The 20,707-nt window shown below is 44.9% G+C and overlaps 1 protein-coding gene across 1 annotated transcript; it reads left to right on the top strand.

The window, feature by feature from the left end:
• The first annotated feature begins 4,770 nt into the window (after window positions 1-4,770).
• LOC143735544 (uncharacterized) lies at window positions 4,771-16,122 on the top strand. Its single transcript, XM_077225730.1, has 7 exons — window positions 4,771-4,881; window positions 6,004-6,339; window positions 13,916-14,227; window positions 14,551-14,850; window positions 15,051-15,371; window positions 15,612-15,755; window positions 15,855-16,122. Exons 1-7 carry the CDS (start codon window positions 4,824-4,826, stop codon window positions 15,869-15,871), a joined length of 1,488 nt encoding a protein of 495 aa, XP_077081845.1. The 5' UTR covers window positions 4,771-4,823; the 3' UTR covers window positions 15,872-16,122.
• Window positions 16,123-20,707: the final 4,585 nt, after the last annotated feature.

Here is a 20,707-nt window from a genome sequence, read left to right as displayed (position 1 = left end):
CTATCCTGGTTCGGTTGAAACACGCCCCATAATCACAGCCCAATGGAGCAGTATCAGACTCACATTCTGACTTGAATCTGAGCATGACAACGTCAGGCTAATTGTTCAGCTGAAGTCAGATCAATAGCCGCGTTTCCACTGCCGGGCCAGGGCCGAGCCGTGCTAGTGCATGCCAGGGCCAGTCGCGTTTCCAATGTCACTTCCGGGGCTTGATCGGGGCTTACTCAGGGCCAACGGCCAGGATTTCTAGCCCGTCGAATACCTTGGGCCAAAGCGGGCCAGCTCGGGCTGGAGGCGTGGGCAAGGTAAAAGGCGTAGTTTATCGGTGTTAGGGAAAGTTATGGTCTGCGGCAAAACCGGCAAGATGCACATTTAACTTTTTTATATCGCGCAAAATAATCGCTGCTCAAAATTTGCCCCTCTGGAGGAATATCAGGATAAAAACACCTATAGCTGTGCTGAACAATCCCATCAGCAACCAGACAACACATCTGGACATCAACACACTCTGTCACACATATGCAGTTACGAAAGCGCTGATATTAGTTGATGTCAGCGCTGATATTAGTGTTTATTGACTGATCTGATCTCAGTTTGATGTGTTTATTCCTCAGACTCTGTCCACTGTTGTGGTCCTACTGAAGCTGTGATCCGATTGGTCCTCTCTGCTATATATATATATATATATATATATATATATATATATAGAGAGAGAGAGAGAGAGAGAGAGAGAGAGCCCTGTCAGCTGGTTTTATTAAATCTTAAAAATACATGCGTTTTTTATTATAATAACAACTTTATAATATTTTAATGATATAAGTAAAAATATAATAAATATATAGTAGTGCACATATTTAGCAAAAAACTCATTTATACTAATACTAAATATATTCTTAAATACTCATGTTTCTAGCCAACTAACATGCTATGGTCATTAAATGTTTTTAAATGGTAAATGTAACGTTATGTGACATATTGTTCTCCAGCCTCTTCTTCTTATTGACCTCTTTCCGTGTTGACCGCGAAATATCGATTTATCGATATTATGTATGAGGGATATACATTTCAGGAAGTTGTACTGTATCTTTCAACATAGATAGATTTGTGTTTATTTACTATTAACTAGTAGTAAAGAGAGTGTCACGGTTGTGGTGTAGATGAAGACAGGCTGAGGCAAAAAAGCTCCAATTCAAAGATTTACTCAAAAGCAACAACAAACAGGTACAGGCAGGCAGAGGGTACACTCACAAAACACTATAACTTTACATAGACGAGAACCGACCAAGACAGACTGAACAGAAGAAACTAAATACAGAGACAAATGAACCATAATGATGTGAAGACAGGTGACACAGATGATGATAACGAGGAACAGGCTGGTAAGTGAGGGAGTGAGTTCAGGTGTGGAGACAAGGAGGATTCTGGGAAGTGTAGTGCAGACAAGGACAGACAGGTGCAGACGAGGACTGTGACATTACTCCCCCCTCCCGGTAGGCGTGACCTCACGCCTTAAAACAGGGGTGGGAGGGTGGGCATCCTGGAGTCTGTAACGGGAAGGCGGACCGGGTGCAGGAGGATGGACTCCAGGATGGACCAGGCGGCCATGGCGGAGCAGGACGTGGGCGTGGCCATGGCCATGGCGGAGCAGGACTTGGGCGTGGCCATGGCGGAGCAGGACTTGGGCGTGGCCAGGGCGGAGCAGGACGTGGGCGTGGCTGAGCAGACGAAACCTCGGGCGTCCAGGGTGGAGCTGTCGGACCCTCGGGCATCCAGGGCGGTGGGGACCCTTCGGGCGGCCATGGCGGTGCGGACCCTTCGGGCGGCCATGGCGGTGAGGACCCTTCGGGCGGCCATGGCGGTGAGGACCCTTCGGGCGGCCATGGCGGTGAGGACCCTTCGGGCGGCCATGGCGGTGAGGACCCTTCGGGTGGCCACGGCGAGGGCCTATGGCCCCCCCCAAAAAAATTAAAGGGGAGAGTGACGGAGTCATTACCAGTCTCTGGGCTGGACGGAACCAGCGGTGAAGGGGTCTCTGGGCTGGACGGGACCAGCGGTGAAGGGGTCTCTGGGCTGGCCGGGACCAGCGGCGAAGGGGTCTCTGGGCTGGACGGGACCAGCGGCGAAGAGGTCTCTGGGCTGGACGGGACCAGCGGCGAAGGAAGCTCAGGACTGGACTGGGCCAGCGGCAAAGGAAGCTCAGGGCTGGACTGGACCAGCGGCAAAGGAAGCTCAGGGCTGGACTGGACCAGCGGCAAAGGAAGCTCAGGGCTGGACTGGACCAGCGGCAAAGGAAGCTCAGGGCTGGACTGGACCAGCGGCAAAGGAAGCTCAGGGCTGGACTGGACCAGCGGCGAAGGAAGCTCAGGGCTGGACTGGACCAGCGGCGAAGGAAGCTCAGGGCTGGACTGGACCAGCGGCAAAGGAAGCTCAGGGCTGGACGGGACCAGCGGCGAAGGAAGCTCAGGGCTGGACGGGACCAGCGGCGAAGGAAGCTCAGGGCTGGACGGGACCAGCGGCGAAGGAAGCTCAGGGCTGGACGGGACCAGCGGCGAAGGAAGCTCAGGGCTGGACGGGACCAGCACATCATGGGACTCGGAACTGGACTCATGGGCCAGAGCTGATGTGCGTGCCGCCCACACACACAGAACAGCCACAATCAGTACAGTGTCCTCATGAGCAGATCCAAGTGCGGCGTATTCAGTCACTGGCGGGCAGGCGATTGGCTCCGGTTCTGGCAAACAGGCGACGGGCTCAGGCTCTTGCTTGAAGACTGGTTCAGGCTCTTGCTCGAAGACTGGCTCTGGCTCTTGCTCGAAGACTGGCTCTGGCTCTTGCTCGAAGACTGGCTCTGGCTCTTGCTCGAAGACTGGCTCTGGCTCTTGCTCGAAGACTGGCTCTGGCTCTTGCTCGAAGACTGGCTCTGGCTCTTGCTCGAAGACTGGCTCTGGCTCTTGCTCGACAGGGCGGATGAGATGAGGATTGGGCTGGACGCAGAGATGTTGATACTGAAAAAGTCTAGACCCATATCCTCCCCTGTGACCTCCACGGTTCCCACGGAACACAGCTTGGCGGGTTCCCACAAAGGCTTGTTTCCAGATCTCCATCTTCCTTTTTTCCTTTCTTTAGGGTTGGTCGGTTCTTCTGTCACGGTTGTGGTGTAGATGAAGACAGGCTGAGGCAAAAAAGCTCCAATTCAAAGATTTACTCAAAAGCAACAACAAACAGGTACAGGCAGGCAGAGGGTACACTCACAAAACACTATAACTTTACATAGACGAGAACCGACCAAGACAGACTGAACAGAAGAAACTAAATACAGAGACAAATGAACCATAATGATGTGAAGACAGGTGACACAGATGATGATAACGAGGAACAGGCTGGTAAGTGAGGGAGTGAGTTCAGGTGTGGAGACAAGGAGGATTCTGGGAAGTGTAGTGCAGACAAGGACAGACAGGTGCAGACGAGGACTGTGACAGAGAGATTATCGGTTCACGTGCCGCCAAGCGCTAGCTATCTGTCAGGTCACATTTAAATGCGACAAAACGGTATTTATTGTTTTAATTTCGTAATAAAATTGACAGAATCTGAGAGCTGAGAGTTTGTTTCATATCAAAAGTAACCTGCTCTGTTTTGTCTGTCGGTGTCGATGTGTGGAAAGTGTCAATTGCGTGAGTCTCACACTGAATGAGTGAGAGTTTCCAGCTCTGCTGTTATCCCGTCTCTATCTTAACTCTGCTGGTTCTCGTGTCGGAGCTGGACTCACATTCGACGGGGAGCTGCTCACTTCAGAATGCCGTCATGCATTTCACTCATAACCTAAAGAAGCTGTGACTGACTCCAAAACCTGGCCATAAACAAACTGTGCTCTGCGGACATATGTGTACAAACATCTGTGTGTCTGGTTTGATCTGTCGGAGGATAAACAGCTTCGGCTGGATGTTTGTCGTCTCTGTGTGTGTGTCACGGTTCATGAATTCACTGTCTCTCTCTCTCGTCTCGTGTGTTGTGGTGTGTGTCTATGGGTGTGGCCGCTAATCACTCATAATTAGCGGCACCAGCTGGTACAACTTGTTTTGTCCCTTTAAATGTTCAGTAACTGGTGTCTCATGTTGTCAGATCGTTGTGGCTTCTTGGTGTGTGTTCCATGTTCCCGCGTTCGTTTCCTGGTTTCCTGATGTGTGGATTATCTGTGTTCCTCGTCACCTGTCTGGACGTCTACATTGTTTCACGGACTTCACCTATGACCACCACCGAGTTGCCCGTCCAGGTCCCTGCGCCATCTACCGTCTGTGTTTGTGGCCGCCTGACCTGTTACTTCGTCTGGTTTATAAGTAAACCTTTTACTTGCATTTTGCATCCTGTCCTTTATAATGTCACAGTGTGTCAGTAGTTTGTGGCTGAAGCGTTTCTTAATTTTCTCTCCTGCTAATAAGAAGCTCACAATCTTCCACTCCACACAAAACATCTTTACACTGAAATAAAGTGAATCCATCAACAGACAAATAAGAGTCACAGGTCAGAGGTCAAATATGATTGACAGCTCACAGCACTAAATAACACAGTAGATACAGATATCTAATTCAATATTTCACTCTTCTGCTGTTAGTTTTCATTCAGGGCCAGAATTCATTTGAAAATGTAAGATCAGCAAAAGCTTGTTGATTTTCGTGATGTTAAAGGAGACGGATGTGTGAGCGGAAACTAACTGAGGTTGGGGGAGGATTCACACACAACCTGATAAATATCTCAGTTCAGTCTTTCAGATCAATCTGAGTGTTTCAGACATTAAGAGTTACTATCATGGGCTTTCGAGTGAACCGATGAAGAAAATGTTTCTCAAATTAGTTTTGCTCTGTTTGTGTTTCTGGCGTCTGGATGGTGAGTTTTAAATGTGTTTTTCTGGTTCTGGTATCCTGTGATAAATTACTGGTTAAATTAGTCAGAAAGGATTAACATTCACTGTTATTCTCGTTTAGAAACAAATAATATTTGATTTTGCTGAGAGATAACACTCTTACATTTACATTTAGTCATTTAGCAGACGCTTTTATCCAAAGCGACTTACATCTGAGGACTAAAGCAAGCGAGTCATCGTGAAGAGGGAAGAATGACGCAAGAAGTGCTCAAAATACAAAGTTCAGGCATTGCTCAGAGTAGCAAAAGCCAGAGAAGGGAAGATTTAAAAGGGAAGGAAATATTTAAAAGAGAAGAATTTTTTTAATTTTTTTTATGTTAAGTACTCACGGAAGAGATGAGTTTTCAGTTGTCTTTTGAATGATGTCAGGGATTCTGCATTACGGACGAGGGTGGGGAGATCATTCCACCAGCATGGAACCGTGAATGAGAATGTTCTGGAGAGTGATTTAGTGCCTCGCTGTGATGGCACCATGAGCCGTCGCTCCTTGGCCGATCTTAGGCTTCTGGTAGGGATGTAGACTTGTAGTAGGGAGTGAAAGTAGGACGGAGCTGAGTCTGTGGTAGAGCTGTAAGCAAGCGTCAAAGCTTTGAATTTGATGCGAGCAGTGAGTGGTAGCCAATGCAGTGAGATGAACAGACGAGTGACGTGAGCCCTTTTGGGGTCATTGAAGCCAAGACAGGCTGCAGCATTCTGGATCATGTGTAGAGGTTTAGTAACACATGATGGAAGTCCAGCTAGAAGAGCATTGCAGTAATCAAGCCTAGAAGGATCTCTTATTTGAGATTAAAATTGATCTTTTTAATGCAGTTATTGATTATATAAAAGAACTGATAAGAATTTAAATGTGTATCTTGAAATGCAATGTAAGTCGCTTTGGATAAAAGTGTCTGCCAAATACATAAATGTAAATATTTAAAACTGTTTAACTACTTCTCATTTCCATTAATCAACTTTTGTCTTTGAACTGCTGCAGAATATTAATCATTTCACATTTACACGATTAAATGTATTTTAGTGAAGCTTCATCAAACCAATATCAAGTGATTTTAAAGCTTTGATCTTTGAAAAACTCTGTTCTTCAGGAGTGGAGTCAGAGTCAGTGATGGAGGGTGATTCAGTCTCTCTAAACTCTTATCTTACTGAAATGAAGGATGATGATGTGATTCAGTGGAGGTTTGGAGATGAAAACACATTAATAGCTGAAATCAATGTAACGGCCAACAGAATCACTGTATATGATGATGTTCTTGATGGGAGATTCAGAGACAGACTGAAGCTGGACAATCACTCTGGATCTCTGACCATCACAAACACCACAACTGAACATGCTGGAGAATATAAACTACAGATCAACAGTGAGATCCAGAATTTCTATCTCTCTGTTTACAGTGACTATGACTACAGTGACTATGAATACAGTGAGTAAACCTTTTGAGTGATTCAGTCTTGTTTCCCTGTAACCCTGTTTCTGGGCTTCGGCTGCTGTTGTTGTTCTGGTTTATGATGTCAGATTCAGAAGAGATGGACAGGATTTTTCATTAGTGATTTTTAATGTCTTTCTTTATTCCTGTTCCTCAAAGAGTGAAATCTGAAGCTCCATCAGTTTGAACTGAGAACAAGAGAATGAAGGTCGAAATTGAAATTAAAACCTTAAAATACATTTAGTTTCATGAAATAGTATAAATGTTAACTGAAATAAGAAATATAAAAAAAAACTTTTTATTTCAGCTAGTTGACAAGGGTACATTGCTCGATTTAATTATTTATCTTGATGTTCTAAAATAACTAAAACTGGAAATTAAAATGAATAAAAACTGAAAAAAATGAATTACAATCACAAAAACACAGCAGTTACTAAACAATTGAAAATGGAAAATATGAAAATAAAAATGGTTCAAAATATTAATATCGATTTATAAAATGCATGTGCTGCATTAGATTAAACTGAAGGGTCATAGCACTTGCATATTGTTGTCCTATTGTTCCCTTTCAGTCGATAACGTCAGACGTAGTCGATGGTCGACTGAATGGGGATCGCGTCAGAGAGCCTATCATCTTCGAGTACTATTGAATGAGCCAATGTAATTGGTGTGCGTGATTCGCATCACACACTCCGCCCCCGCGGCGCGGGTATAAATACGGAAGTGGATGCACGCACTAGTTGCCTTTTTGCTTCGGAGCCAATCATTTGATGTCTCTGAGAGTGCTGTTGTTTACAATGAGCGAGTGTGTCGGTGTTCATCAGGATGACTCTCCCAGTGCTGGTGTTCTACAGCGCGAGTGCAGCGGTGATCGCGAGCTTTGAGCTCTCAACTGCTGTTTTAACAGCAACAAATTTCTAAATGTTTGTGTGTGTTGACGGCTGGTTAGAGGGCGAAAAAGTGAGTGCTTCACTGTTTCAGTTCTCTGTTCAGTTTTGCCGCGGTCATTCCCCTGTGTGCTCCGGCACTGGTGGCGGTCCTATTTTCTGAAAGAGCAACACGGGTGCGTTTGAGTCTTTTTCAAGATGTCATTCCACCTGTGCGTTTCTGGATGCCATCGTTCCCTTTTCATCTCAGACGGTCACAATTGTTGCATCACGTGTTTGGGATATATGTTTATATGTATATAAATATGTATGCATATGTGCTTATATGTTCAGCATGCTGGGGCAGCTTTTGTGGACGGTTCATGTTCTCATTGCGGGAATATGACTGAGATCGAGACTGACCTTCGTCCGCGAAGTGCGAGTCCCCATTACCATGACCCACCCCGGGTGCTGTGTGGGATGGGTGATCGGAGGATAGTGATGGATGTCTCGCCCGGTAACCATTCCCTGTGGGCTCCTCACTCCTCCATCACACCGCAGCTGATGGAATTCCTGTTGAGCATACTGGTCCCTCTGTAATGGACCGATCAGCTGTTTCAATGGGAGTTCCCCCTGAGGATAAGATGTCGATAGCAGCATCGGAGGGTGAGCTGGCCTCTGGAAATGACGACTTGGCTGTGTTATCTCCCTCTGGGAGTGTAACGTTGCCCAAGCCAGATCCAGAAATGTCAGCTATGCTGAAACGGGCTGCCGGGCTCGAGTGGAACCTCCACCGTGTCCCGTTCAGTCTCGGTTAGAATCTGGAGTTTGGTTTCTTGGGGCGGGCCGCGCTGGTTCTCAGCTCGCCTCCCCAGTGCCTTTCTTTCCCGAAATGCATGGAGAGCTTATCAGGTGGTGAACGGCATCTTTCTCTGCCAGAAACTGCCTGAATAGCTTTTCCCCCTCACTACCCTTGATGGAGGAACGGTGAAGGGTTGCGAGGTGTCCTTCCATTGGAGCGGTCTGTCGACACAGGTGCACCTGTGTCCGGCGGCCGCTGCCTTTTGGGGGGATCCTCGTCTCCCCCCTAAGGCCTGTGAGTTTTCGTCTGTTCCGACGGGCAGAGCTTACAAAGCCTGTGGGCAAGCCGCTTCCTCTTGCATGCCATGGCGTTGCTTCAGGTCTGTCAGGCCAGGGCACCCATGGCATTCACAAGGGTAATCCAGACCCTGCGCTCATAGGTGAGCACTGCACTGCATCCGATCTCGCCCTCCGGGGCACGAGTGTCGTAGCGTGCGTGATCGGTCTGGCGATGTCCACCTTAGTGGTCCAGGAGCGCCATCGTCGGCTCAGCCTGGTTGGTATGGCGGATGCGGACAAGGTTCGGTTCCTGGTCTCCCCGATTTCCCAGGTTGGGCTGGTCGGCGATGCGGTGGAGAACTGTATCCAACAGTTCTCTGCCGCTCAAGCGCAGACGGTGGTCATCCGGCACATCCTGCCCCGGTGGCCAGCTGCTGCCTCCACCTGCTGCCGGTGGCAGCTCCTCCGCCTGCTCGACGCCGAGGGCGTTCTCTGGCCGCCGCTCCCGCTGGGCCTCCACAGCAGCCTCCACCCAGGCCTCAGCATGGAGCAGGCCGCAGTAGAGACGCCCAGCCCGCTCCAGGCGCTGCCAAACCAGGTGGCAAGCGACAGTGAAAGCATTCCAGAGCGGGCCGCCCAGGGATGGATGAGATGCTCTTGGAGCTGTCACGATCACTCCCTCCCCCCGGGTGAGGGCCGGGTGGAGTCTTTGTTTGTGCGTGTGTCTGTTCCGCCGCTGGCTCCCCCCCCCAAAAAAAAAAAAGCGGAGCAAGCGGTACCCACACTTCAAAGAGAGAGCAATTTCATCTGTTCCTGGGTCCCAAGAGGGCCAGTCTGGCGGGTGTGACCCTGTATAGCTTTACACCCCTAAGCTCCCCCTTGGTCGCCAGCAGGCAGCTTGGTGCGTTCGAGGACCCGGTCATCCGCCTTCTCACGCGCCCCCTGCTGCTAGTAGAGACAGGTAAGTGTTGCTCAGCACACTAACACCACTCTCTCTACTTTGCTGCCCCACCTCAGGCTCGGCTATCCCGCTCAAGTCAGTGATAATCATCACATTAGGTGTTGAGCAGACATGCTCCTAAAAATCCAGTGATATTCATCACACCGAGTGTTGAGCAGTGCTCCTGACTTGTGCGTGCTTATCTTATCCTGCTGGCGAAGGATTTGATATAGCCGCTCCTCCAGCCGGTACGAAGGCCAGTTGTAAACTCGTTCTTCGTGCTACTAGGTGGTGGGTCGTGACCATCTTGGCCCAAGATCTGCAGCTCCGACCTGAAAGACATGTGCTTCAGATCTCTACCTTCCGCACCGTAGGCCATCCTGTGTGTTGCGTGTGAGGGTTGAGTATCAGTACAGAGTCCTTCCCTTCGAGTGCTCCAGAGCCCGTTGGGTCTTCAAGTCAACTGGGAGAGAGTAATCTCGCCCACGGGCTGAGTATCTCTTTTCAGTTTTGGAGATGGACTCGGTCTAACACGTCTCTCCAATGAGAATGTGTTCAGCTGGTGTTGAAGTGAGAAAGGGTCCCACTGAAAGAACTTTCAGAGGCTCCTGGGGTATATGGTAGATGCAGCCATTGGCTTCTTCCATATATGTCCGCTTCAGCGCTAGCTTCATGATCGAGTCCCGAGGTGACCGTGGCAGAGCAGCTCACCCAGTGTGACTATAGTCATCCCGGTCTGCTGCCAAACCCTCTTCAACTGAGGGGCCATGTATAAAGGGCGTGTTTTAACGGGGGCCTGGGTGACCCTAGACTACACGGGCATATGTGCCTTGAGTTGCTGGACATTGCGACCGATTGTTTAAGCTTCCCTCACATGTCACGACTCACCCGTCACCTCCTCCTTGGAGTCTGAAGCTTCTGAGGACGCTTTGTTCCACTATTTCCGCTCTACTCAGTCGTGCCGCTGACGAGCCTCATGACAGTTAGAGCCAGGGTGAGTGGAGACTCCATCCCCTGGGATCCAGCTGGGTCATGACCACTCCGGAGCCGCCCAGTTGCCTCTCCGGTTTCGTCTCCTTGCCAGTATTGTCCGAGCGGTCTACCCTTGGACAGACACTAGCTCTCAGCTGCCCTAGGGGTCTGCAGAAATGCATTTCCCCTGTGAGCCTCCTAAAAGCGACTGCGACTCAGGGTCGTCTGGCGCCTGCTTAAGTCAGTGAATTCTTCACACGTCATGTTGAGCAGAAATGCTCCTGAAACTCAGTGAAGTTCATCGCACTCAGGTGTTGAGCAGCAATGCTCCTGTAGTTCAGTGAATTTATCACACTCAGGTGTTGAGCAGAAATGCTCCTGAAGCTCAGTGAATCCTTTCACACTCAGTGTTGAGCAGAAATGCTCCTGTTGCTCAGTGAAGTTCTTCGCACTCAAGTGTTGAGCAGAGATGCTTCTGTAGCTCAGTGAGTTTATCACACTCAGGTGTTGAGCAGAAATGCTCCTGAAGCTCAGTGAATCCTTTCACACTCAGTGTTGAGCAGAAATGCTCCTGTTACTCAGTGAAGTTCTTCGCACTAAAGTGTTGAGCAGAAATGCTCCTGTAGCTCAGTGAGTTTATCACACTCAGGTGTTGAGCAGAAATGCTCCTGAAGCTCAGTGATCTTCACATGTTGTGTTGAGCAATGCTCCTGTCTTTTTGCGCCCGTCGCTTGCACCTACGGTGCCAAGTCAGGAGGGAGCAAGTCTTCATAGTTGCCCCTTATTGACCCAACTCGACCTGGTTCCCATCGTCAGCCTCCCCTGAACACTTTTTCAGGGACGGGGCACGATGGCACCCGCATTCTACCGCTGGAGATTCCGGGCGGTCTTACATCTGAACGCGGAGGTTCAGGTGGCTATCACAGGGACATGTGATAGTTACCATCACTTCTGCGAGCACCCCCTAGAAATAGGTAGCGTGCTTACGCCTTTAGAAGTGGAACCTAGTCGTTGAGTGCGTCTTCTCTCCAGAGTAGATCCTGAAAGCTTTCGATCACTTCAGTGCTCTCTTTCCTGCAAGATGGGTTGGAGTAGGCTGTTTTCCTTCACCCTCAAAATGATGTTGCCTCGGTGTTTAAACGACGCTCATCGTGATGCAGAAGTATGGAGAAGCACGTCCTGATCATCAGGTTCCTGAGGAGCAAGGTAATGTAAGTCCTTGCGTGCCTCTTTATCCTCTTGGGCCTTGTCTCTGCTGCAACTGCACTGCAGAGACCGCCCCTGAGCCACTGCAGGCAGTGAGTTAAAAATTCTGTTATATCAGTTCTCCTGCTCGCGTGGTCTCTAATAGATGGTAGGGACTTGCTCGCTTTCGGTCAACATATTGTGCCTGGAGTTCGGGCCAGCTAGCTCTCACAAGATGTGACCCCGGCTCGGATTGTGCCCAAGGTTCCTACCTCTCCCGTAATAGGAGCAGGTGGTGAGCCTGCAAGCGCTGCCCCGGAGGAGGCAGATCCAGCCCTGGCTACTCTGTCCGTTCGCTTATAGCGGTTAGACGTGTACAGAACGCAAGCCATAGACCTCAGTCCAGCTCTACAAATATCTGTTAGGAATAGGGGTTGAACGACTTCAGATTTTTTGAAGTCGACTGTTATGACATCAAAGTCGAGTCGACGTCGACTAGTCGATGACGTCATTCAAAAAAACACAAGAGATTTAACACAATTTGCAATGAATTAACAGAAAATTATACAGATGCTGACAGCTCATAATGGGGCCATTTACACCTGGTCACTTCATGCGTTTTTACTGATCTGATTTATCAAAACGATTCCATTTACACCTGGTCACATAAAGATGTTTTCGCAAAACGGATATAAATCCGATCTCCAAACGGATCTGCTATATGCAGATTTAACGGAGTTCACGTCACCGAAAGCAACAGTAATGAGCTGCATTTTATTGATTATCAGCTCATTTCAAAATCAAAGACCGCAATAAGAGAGACAGCACTGGTAAGATCATTTTGTTTCTTTACTTTTAATGAAGATGATTGTGTGTTAAGCGTCTGCGACTTACTTTCACTTTGATTGCGATAGTTTGCACGTTGACGAATAGATGCTCGAGCTGCTCATTTCTGCGGTGATGCGTGTTGCCTAGCTTCGTCATATAATGAATATAAAATTAAATATAGCCTAGGCTAAGACACTCGCACACGTTTATTTTTAGCATTGTTGGGAGAAGTCCAATTTACATATGTGGTTTCTTTCAACAACCAGATGCAGTTTCGTCTGTTAAGCGGGCAGACCTCCTCCTGAAGTGGTTTGAGCGATCGTATTTAAATCCATCTCGAATGCGTTTCGGAGGGCATTTACACCTGGTCTTTTCACGACCGGACAACTATCAGATCAGAGAAACACATGAAGTGGCTAGGTGTAAATAGGCTCTCTGATGCGATCCCCATTCAGTTGACCGTCGACTACGTCCTCCGTTCCCTCCTTCAGGGAACGGTGGGTTGCATACGCAACCAGGACGTTAGTTTCATTGCTTCTATTCTATTGCTCTCATTTGTAAGTCACTTTGGATAAAAGCTTCTGCTAAATGAATAAATGTAAAATTAATAAAAAATTATATAGTATCTAAATGATCCTGACATAACACTGGTTTGATTCTCATAGAATAAATGTTAAATGTTAGTTTAAGAGTATAAATAGCGCTTTAGACAAGTCAGTTCAGTGTTGATTCAGTTCTGTTGTAAAGATCATCAATTATTAAACTAGTTCATTTCATCTATAAAGCAGTTCTACAGAAAATAGTGATGTCATCATCATCAGCTCAGTTCAAGTTTTCCGTCAGTAAAGTCAGAACAATAATATTGTTGAATTTGACCTGTTGATGTGTGTGACCATCACCGTTTTGTTTGACATTTTTTTACTTCTGAACTTCACGGGACACTTTTGAAATTAGAACAATTCACAGGATCTACAGGAAGTTTCAGCTTAAAGTGACACTCAGAGTGTCGAATAATCAGTAAACAAACAAACAAACGACGATGGTCACACACATCAACACTGTCACAGATGTGCAGTTATTTTTGCTGATGGTAGTTTCAGATCATTTTACTAAAAACCAGCTCTAACATCAGGGGATCTGTCATTTTATCACTGAAGCAGTTTTGAAGAGTTTGTCTTTTCATATTATTGGACTGAAACCAATGAAGAAAATGTTTCTCAAATTAGTTTTGTTCTGTTTGTGTTTGTGGCGTTTGGTTGGTGAGTTTTAAATGTGTTTTTATGACGTCAGTTGTTTCAGTTCTGATACCATGTGATAAATTACTGGTTAAATTAGATTGAGAGGATCAACATTCACTGTTATTCTCATATAGAAATAATTGAACTGTGATTTTACTGTCAGATCAAGTTTGAATTCATCTCTAAACTCAGTTATTATGGATTGATTAAAATAATATAAATATGAAGCTCAGATAATCAACAGCATTAGTTTTAGTGTGACGTTAAACATTAAAGTGTAAAATTGTATTTTTTTAGTTATTGTTCATATAAATATATTTATCTTTTCATTCATCATCTTTTGTCTTTGTACTGCTGCAGAATATTATTAATTTTACATTTAAATGATTAAAAGTATTTTAGTGAAGCTTCATCAAACCAATATCAAGTGATTTAAAGCTTTAATCTGTGAAAAACTTCTTCAGGAGCGTTTGATGAGTATGTGACAGTGTTTGAGGGAGATTCAGTCTCTCTAAACTCTGATCTTACTGAAATGAAGGATGATGATTTGATTCAGTGGAGGTTTGGAGATGAAAACACATTAATAGCTGAAATCAATGTAACGGCCGACAGAATCACTGTATATGATGATGTTCTTGATGGGAGATTCAGAGACAGACTGAAGCTGGACAATCAAACTGGATCTCTGACCATCACAAACAACACAACTGAACATGCTGGAGTTTATATACTACTGATTAACAGTGAGAGAACGAGATTCTTTCTCGCAGTCATTGGTGAGTAAAATATTTATTTATTTGTTTTTTATTTTATTCAGCACAGAGATACAATTAATAATTCAAACTCCATTTTGCTTTTGTTGTTTAATGATGATATTCATTTAAAATTTAAATTTCAAACGATTTACTTTTATAAACCATCAAGTGATCGTCTTAATCTGTGACGAACCCTGTTTCTGTGTGTGTGTGTGTGTGTGTGTGTGTGTGTGTGTGTGTGTGTGTGTGTGTGTGTGTGTGTGTGTGTGTGTGTGTGTGTGTGTGTGTGTGTGTGTGTGTGTGTGTGTGTGTGTGTGTGTGTGTGTGTGTGTGTGGTGATTCAGGACTGAAGTCAGTGATGGTGGGAGATTCAGTCTCTCTAAACTCTGATCTTACTGAAATAAAGGATGATGATGTGATTCAGTGGAGGTTTTGGTTTGAAAACACATTAATAGCTGAAATCAATAAACGGGCCGACAGAATTACTGTATATGATGATGTTCTTGATGGGAGATTCAGAGACAGACTGAAGCTGGACAATCAAACTGGATCTCTGACCATCACAAACACCACAACTGAACATACTGGAGATTATTATTTACAGATCAACAGTGAGATCAAGAGATTCATTCTCGCTGTCATTGGTGAGTTCAAAAACGTTTACACTTGTTTTTTTGATGACACAATTTAAACTAATTCATACACCATTTTGTTTTTGTTATTTTATATTGTTTATTTTTAATGTAAATTTGAAACCATTCAATTAGTATGCCATTATAAAGTTATTTAACAGTATTTATCTCCGACAAACCCTGTTTCTGTTTGTTCTCTGTGTGTTTGACAGATGAAGTGAAGTCAGTGTCAGTGATGGAGGGAGATTCAGTCTCTCTAAACTCTGATCTTACTGAAATGAAGGATGATGATGTGATTCTGTGGAGTTTTGGAGATGAAAACACATTAATAGCTGAAATCAATAAACGGTTCAACAGAATCACTGTATATGATGATGTTCTTGATGGGAGATTCAGAGACAGACTGAAGCTGGACAATCAAACTGGATCTCTGACCATCACAAACACCACAACTGAACATACTGGAGATTATAAACTACTGAAGTTTTTAGGAGGAAGATTGTCATCAAAAGCATTCAGAGTTTCTGTCTATGGTGAGTAGAGATCATTTGTCTTCTCCTTCAAATATTAATATTGACTATTTACATATTGAATTGTTGAATCGTTTATAGTTTGAGATCACAGACCGTATAAAAACTAACTTGGAACTGAATATAAGATTGTTGATTAGATTTGATCATATTTCTGTTTATTCAGAAATATTAGTTGATGTCAGCGCTTATATTAGTGTTTATTGACTGATCTGATCTCAGTTTGATGTGTTTATTCCTCAGACTCTGTCCACTCTTGTGGTTCTACTGAAGCTGTGATCCGATTGGTCCTCTCTGCTCTGGTGGGCGTGGCTACTGTCATCATTCTGGTTTATGACATCAGATCCAGAAGAGCTGAACGAGATCAAACACATATTCACACATCAGGTACATGATTGATGATGTCATTTCTCACAAACTGATTTTGCATGTATAAGTATCTGTGAAATGTATTAATGTTTGGCTTTTTATGTTCATCTTTTTCAGGAAGTATCGAAATCTAAAGCAGAAAGCTGAACTTTAAAGGTTCTTCAAGTGTGTTTTTGTTCTTCTAGTGTTTTTTCATAATAAATACTGATGATTATTTGAGTTTGTGCTCTCTTTCAGTGTCAGATTTTAACAGTGTCACTTTATTGTTTATATTTCTCTCAGATACAAAAAAAAATGAATAAAGAGACACAGATCTCACTTTACTACTGCTGTATATTTGCTGTACGTATTTGCTTGCCTTTATCAATAAAGTTTCTCACTCTGAGGTTCAAGAGTCTCTCCATGATTTATTCAGAGGAATACAAACTTTATGTATATTTTAAATATTTCAGCAGTGTATATACACAGCTTTATTTGTACCTTTTTTTCCACAGGTGCTTCTTATAGCCTATCTGTAAAAACATTATTTATTTATTCTTAATATTACCAATTAGTTTGTCTTTTTTGCAATATATTCCGGTATAAACAACATATACAGCTAAAATATTATTTTAAATTTTATTTAAAATATACAATACCATGTTAAGTTCATGTTACAGATCACATGCAGCAGCATCACATATATTTTTCTTATTTATTATCACGTCAAGGATTTCGCGATACTTATTTTCCAAAAAAAAATTATGCATTGTAATAACAACAAAACATAATTTACATACAGGAGTAGGCTACATATAACCAAACGTGTGAGAGGTAAACAAAAGGGGAAAAGAAAGGTATTTTATCGAAAAAAACAGCTGTTTAGTTTGAGTTGTGCAGGTCTGAAATTATTTAGGATTCTCAGGTTTATTATTTTGAAAATGTCTATTCTAGTGAGGACTTTAATTTTGAAAAGCAGTCACAGACAACCTCTTAGTTCAGGAAGCAGGAAGTACTAGTAGTACTGCAATAGTTCAGCAAAATGTGGTTGCTATGTGACATCTTTGAGCATCTCCTTTCTCTGCATCTGTTAGACGCAATGTCTAAGTACACAGTGTTAAATTTATTGTGTAATACATTTGAGAAGGTTATTTGATATTAAGATATATATTTTCTTAGTTTAATTATCCTTACGTTATTGTCAATCTGTAATTTTCCAATTTCATTTTTAGTGATTGCATCTTTTGTATATTTTTACAGTTTCACAGTTGAATCATAAACTTCAGAAACGACTTGTGGTGTCCAGCGAGGTTTTTGAGTCACTGTTTAACTTACTGGATAGTTAGATGCCAGAGAAATCTAATAAGGCCAGTACATGAGTGTTTAGTGTTTGGTCCTTGCTTTTAAGTTTTTAGATTTGGATATTGTTTCTAAATATATTTTAATATCAATTTTAAATTGTTCAAAATTTGGCTTTTGACTTTATGAATATACTAATGGGCAATCATAATAATTAAATCAAATATAACAAAATATTTTTATCACCATCAAATGAAAAACATTTTACTATAATATCAACTTCTTCAAAGTTAACAGGAATCATAGCTTCCATAGAGTTCTCTCCAAAATATCTGGGTTTTGGAACACTTCTAAAATAGATGATTAATAGTCTCAGGGGAAATCTTACAAAAAACACAAATATCTTCAGTGTTCACTTTAAAAAGTGTCCACAAGTGACTTTCTCTAACTGATCATGCCTGTATCGATCTTGAAATATCTGAGGCTCGTAACAGTTTTCAGAGATGACCAGGATACTGGAAGATGAAAACTTTGTTTTTGCAACTTCCTTCATATTGTTCAGGCATTAAGAACATTATCGAAAAATGTAAAGTTAATTCAGACTCTGCTATTGCAAAGTGGGAACTTTTTAAATATGAGTGCCGAAATTTCTCTCTACAGTTTGGTAAACAACTTTCGAAGGCAAAGGAGTCGAGCTCTGCGATCATAAAGAAAATAAATAATATTATATGTCTCCCAGTGAACAGGACAAGGAGAAGTTGTATTTATTGAAGGAAGACCTTGATGTTCTTTATGCAGAAAAGGCCAAAGGTGCATTCAGCAGATCAAGGGCAAAATGGATATATGCTAAGAGACTAAAACCCTGCTTAGAAGTTCCCTTTCGAGGGAACTCGCGATGCGTCAACGACGCTTTGGGAACGCTCCCAGCGTGAATGCGTCTGAAGCATCTATGTCAACTAGTCCAATGGAAGGAATGAATGTCACGGGCGGGTGACGTCATGACCAGGAAGTGATAAAAGAGCATCCGGTGCAAACCGGCATTAGCTTCTGTTGCCTCAGCAAGCGATCTGTGTCAAACTGTCTGTTATATTTACTGTTGTCTGTCTGATATATATATTTATGGAAACTAAACAATTGCACAAACTCTGTGTTCTCCCTGCTCGCGCTATTTAACGAGTAGGGACACACACGAGCTTTGTGTGATGTGTTTGGGAGTAGAGCATGCGGTATCAGCCTCTGAGGGGGCTGATTGCCAACATTGTGAGAAGCTTTCGCTTCGCATGCTCCGCTCCCGCCTGTCACTTTTCGAGGAAAGTGGCCGGGCTCGCAATTCTCAGGGTGACAGGTCCCGCGTCTGCCGAGGCAGCGCGGAGAATGCATTCCTGTGGATCGCGAATAGGATCTCTTTACGGGGTTGGAGACGGGTCCGCGGATCTTATCTCCTCCCTTTCCACGAGGGATCCAGTGCTCTCTCGCCGGTCTCGGAAGCCCGCGCTGCGGTCTCTTCCGCCCGGGGAGAGAGAGAAATCAATGCTTCAGTGCTCTACCTCCGAGGAGGTAGATGTGCTGGGCATTGAAAGTGACACAATCATGGGGGAAGTGAATTTGCCATCTCTTTCCCCAGCGTATGAGAAATATATATAGCCTATATATATATATATGATAGTTTATATATTATATATAAAATAAAGTGAATATATATAAAAAATATATATAAAAAATAATAAGCTGGTGGAAGTGTTTACTAAGGCTGTAGATAAATTAAATATTTATGACCAGCAGAAATAAGGGGGCACTCGTCCTAAAAATAAAATAAATTAAACGAGTTTCCTTCCCTCTATTTTTCCACCTCCATCACGGGGCCTTCCATTTTTCCCGATCTGCACAGCGAGCTGTCTAGATCATGGAAAAAGCCTTACTCCTCTTGTCTTTTAGCCCCCACATTCATGTATATTCAGATATTTGGGGGTTAAGAGGGTATGGCTATGGGGCAATACCCCGGGTAGAACAGACGCTTGCGAGCTATCTGTCTCCCGGTTCAGTATCGTACCTGAAGGCGTCGGCTTCTCTCACTAAACCATTAAAGAAAACTATTTTTTAATCTAGTGGGAAAAGCATATATGGCAGTGGGTCTAGCATGGGCCTGCTTGCACACCATAGCAGTGCTACAAGCATATCAGGCTGACCTGCTGCTGTATTTGGACAGAAGTGAGGGAGTTTGGCCCGATGGGGTTTGAGAACTCCGTCGGGCCACAGATTTATCTCTCAGGGATGGCAGCCCTTGTGGTCACTGAGAGACACCTCTGGCTCAATTTGATGGGAATCATAGAGAAAGATACAAGATAATCTCTCCCTCGCTATGTCCAACCCCCTGGGGCTGCTGGGCGTGAGCAGCTCCAGCCGTCTAGTTTCTCATACACAACACAGCAGCCAAAGCCTTCAAAGCAGAAGCCGGATCCGAGGACCGTTCTTCACGCTGAGAAGGCTGCGGCTCAAAAGAAGAGGTCTGGCGCCACCGGCGTCAGACCGGTGAGGGCAGCCCCAACCGGGGTGGAATGGTGTACACCTCATTATACGGTGCCCTTTCCATCTCGGTGCCCTCAGGGGACCGTTCTGCCAACCCCGCCACCCTTGGTGCTTCGGGGCGCAGCGGTCTCCAGCGAGCTTCTGGCGCAGCGTCAACTCGACATTGCGTCGGAATGCGCCCTCTGAGGGGGGTTCGAAAACAGTCAGTTCGGGTGGTTCCTGCCAGTATGCTTCAGGTCCCCGAACTGGCTGTCTTTATTACACCAGAGGCCAGCCTCGAGGGGCTGGTTCCCTTGGTAGATTTTCTGGCAGCGCGGAAGCTACTGCCAAATATATCTCTATGGGTCCTGCAGTTAGTAGTAAGAGGCAGATTTGGTTCTCGTCCTCCAGGCTACAACGGGGTGTTGCTCACGTTAGTGCATTCCGAGCAGGCTCTGGTAATGGAGCAAGAGGTAAAGGCCCTGTTAGCAAAGAAAGCTATAGAGCAGGTGTACTCACCCGACATTGCGTCGGGTCTTTACAGTCGTTATCTCATTGTTCCAAAAAAGGATGGAGAGCTGCGTCACATACTAGATCTTCGTCTGTTGGAGTGTTTGGTGCTGGAACTCAAGTCCAAAATGCTGACACTCAAGCAGATCGTGACTCAAATCAGATCCGAGGACTGGTTTGTCACGATAGATCTAAAAGACGCATACTTCCATATCTCCATCCTCCCTCAGCACAGGAGGTTCCTGAGGTTTTCTTTGGGGCAAAGAACACCAGTATCAGGCACTTCCTTTCGGTCTAGCTCTATCACCCCGCACATTCACGAGGAGTGTAGACGCAGCTCTGGCCCCGCCAGGCTGCAGTGCATATGCATTCTGAATTGCATAGATGACTGGCTGATTCTAGCGGAATCAGAACAGTTAGCGGTTCGGCACCGAGGTGTCGTTCTCGCTCCTATGCAGATGTTGGGGTTGAGGCTCAATGCCAAGAAGAGTGTGCTTTCTCCAGTACAGAGAACCACTTTCCTTGGTGTGGTATGGGATTCAGTGACGATGCGGGCCACTCTGTCGCCCGTTCGTGTAGCTGCTATCCTAACAGCCACAAAAGAGCTGAGGCTAGGCCAGTCACGCACTGTAAAACAGTTAGAGAGACTGTTGGGTCTTGTGACAGCAGCGTCCAAC

The sequence above is a fragment of the Siphateles boraxobius genome, unplaced genomic scaffold (genome assembly GCF_051911475.1).
Source record: "Siphateles boraxobius isolate OS27281-9 unplaced genomic scaffold, OSU_SipBor_1 13, whole genome shotgun sequence".
NCBI lineage: Eukaryota > Metazoa > Chordata > Actinopteri > Cypriniformes > Leuciscidae > Siphateles > Siphateles boraxobius.
The sequence above is the reverse complement of the archived record's forward strand: the minus strand, read 5'-3'. Positions and strand labels throughout refer to the sequence as shown.

What these genes read in the sequence shown, in the direction of transcription:
- LOC143735544 (XM_077225730.1), top strand. Translation starts at nt 4,824, where the DNA reads ATGAAGAAAATGTTTCTCAAATTAGTTTTGCTCTGTTTGTGTTTCTGG. An exon ending in GTGTTTCTGGCGTCTGGATG is followed by an intron (nt 4,882 to 6,003) that starts GTGAGTTTTAAA and finishes TCTGTTCTTCAG; the next exon opens with GAGTGGAGTCAGAGTCAGTG. An exon ending in CTACAGTGACTATGAATACA is followed by an intron (nt 6,340 to 13,915) that starts GTGAGTAAACCT and finishes AAACTTCTTCAG; the next exon opens with GAGCGTTTGATGAGTATGTG.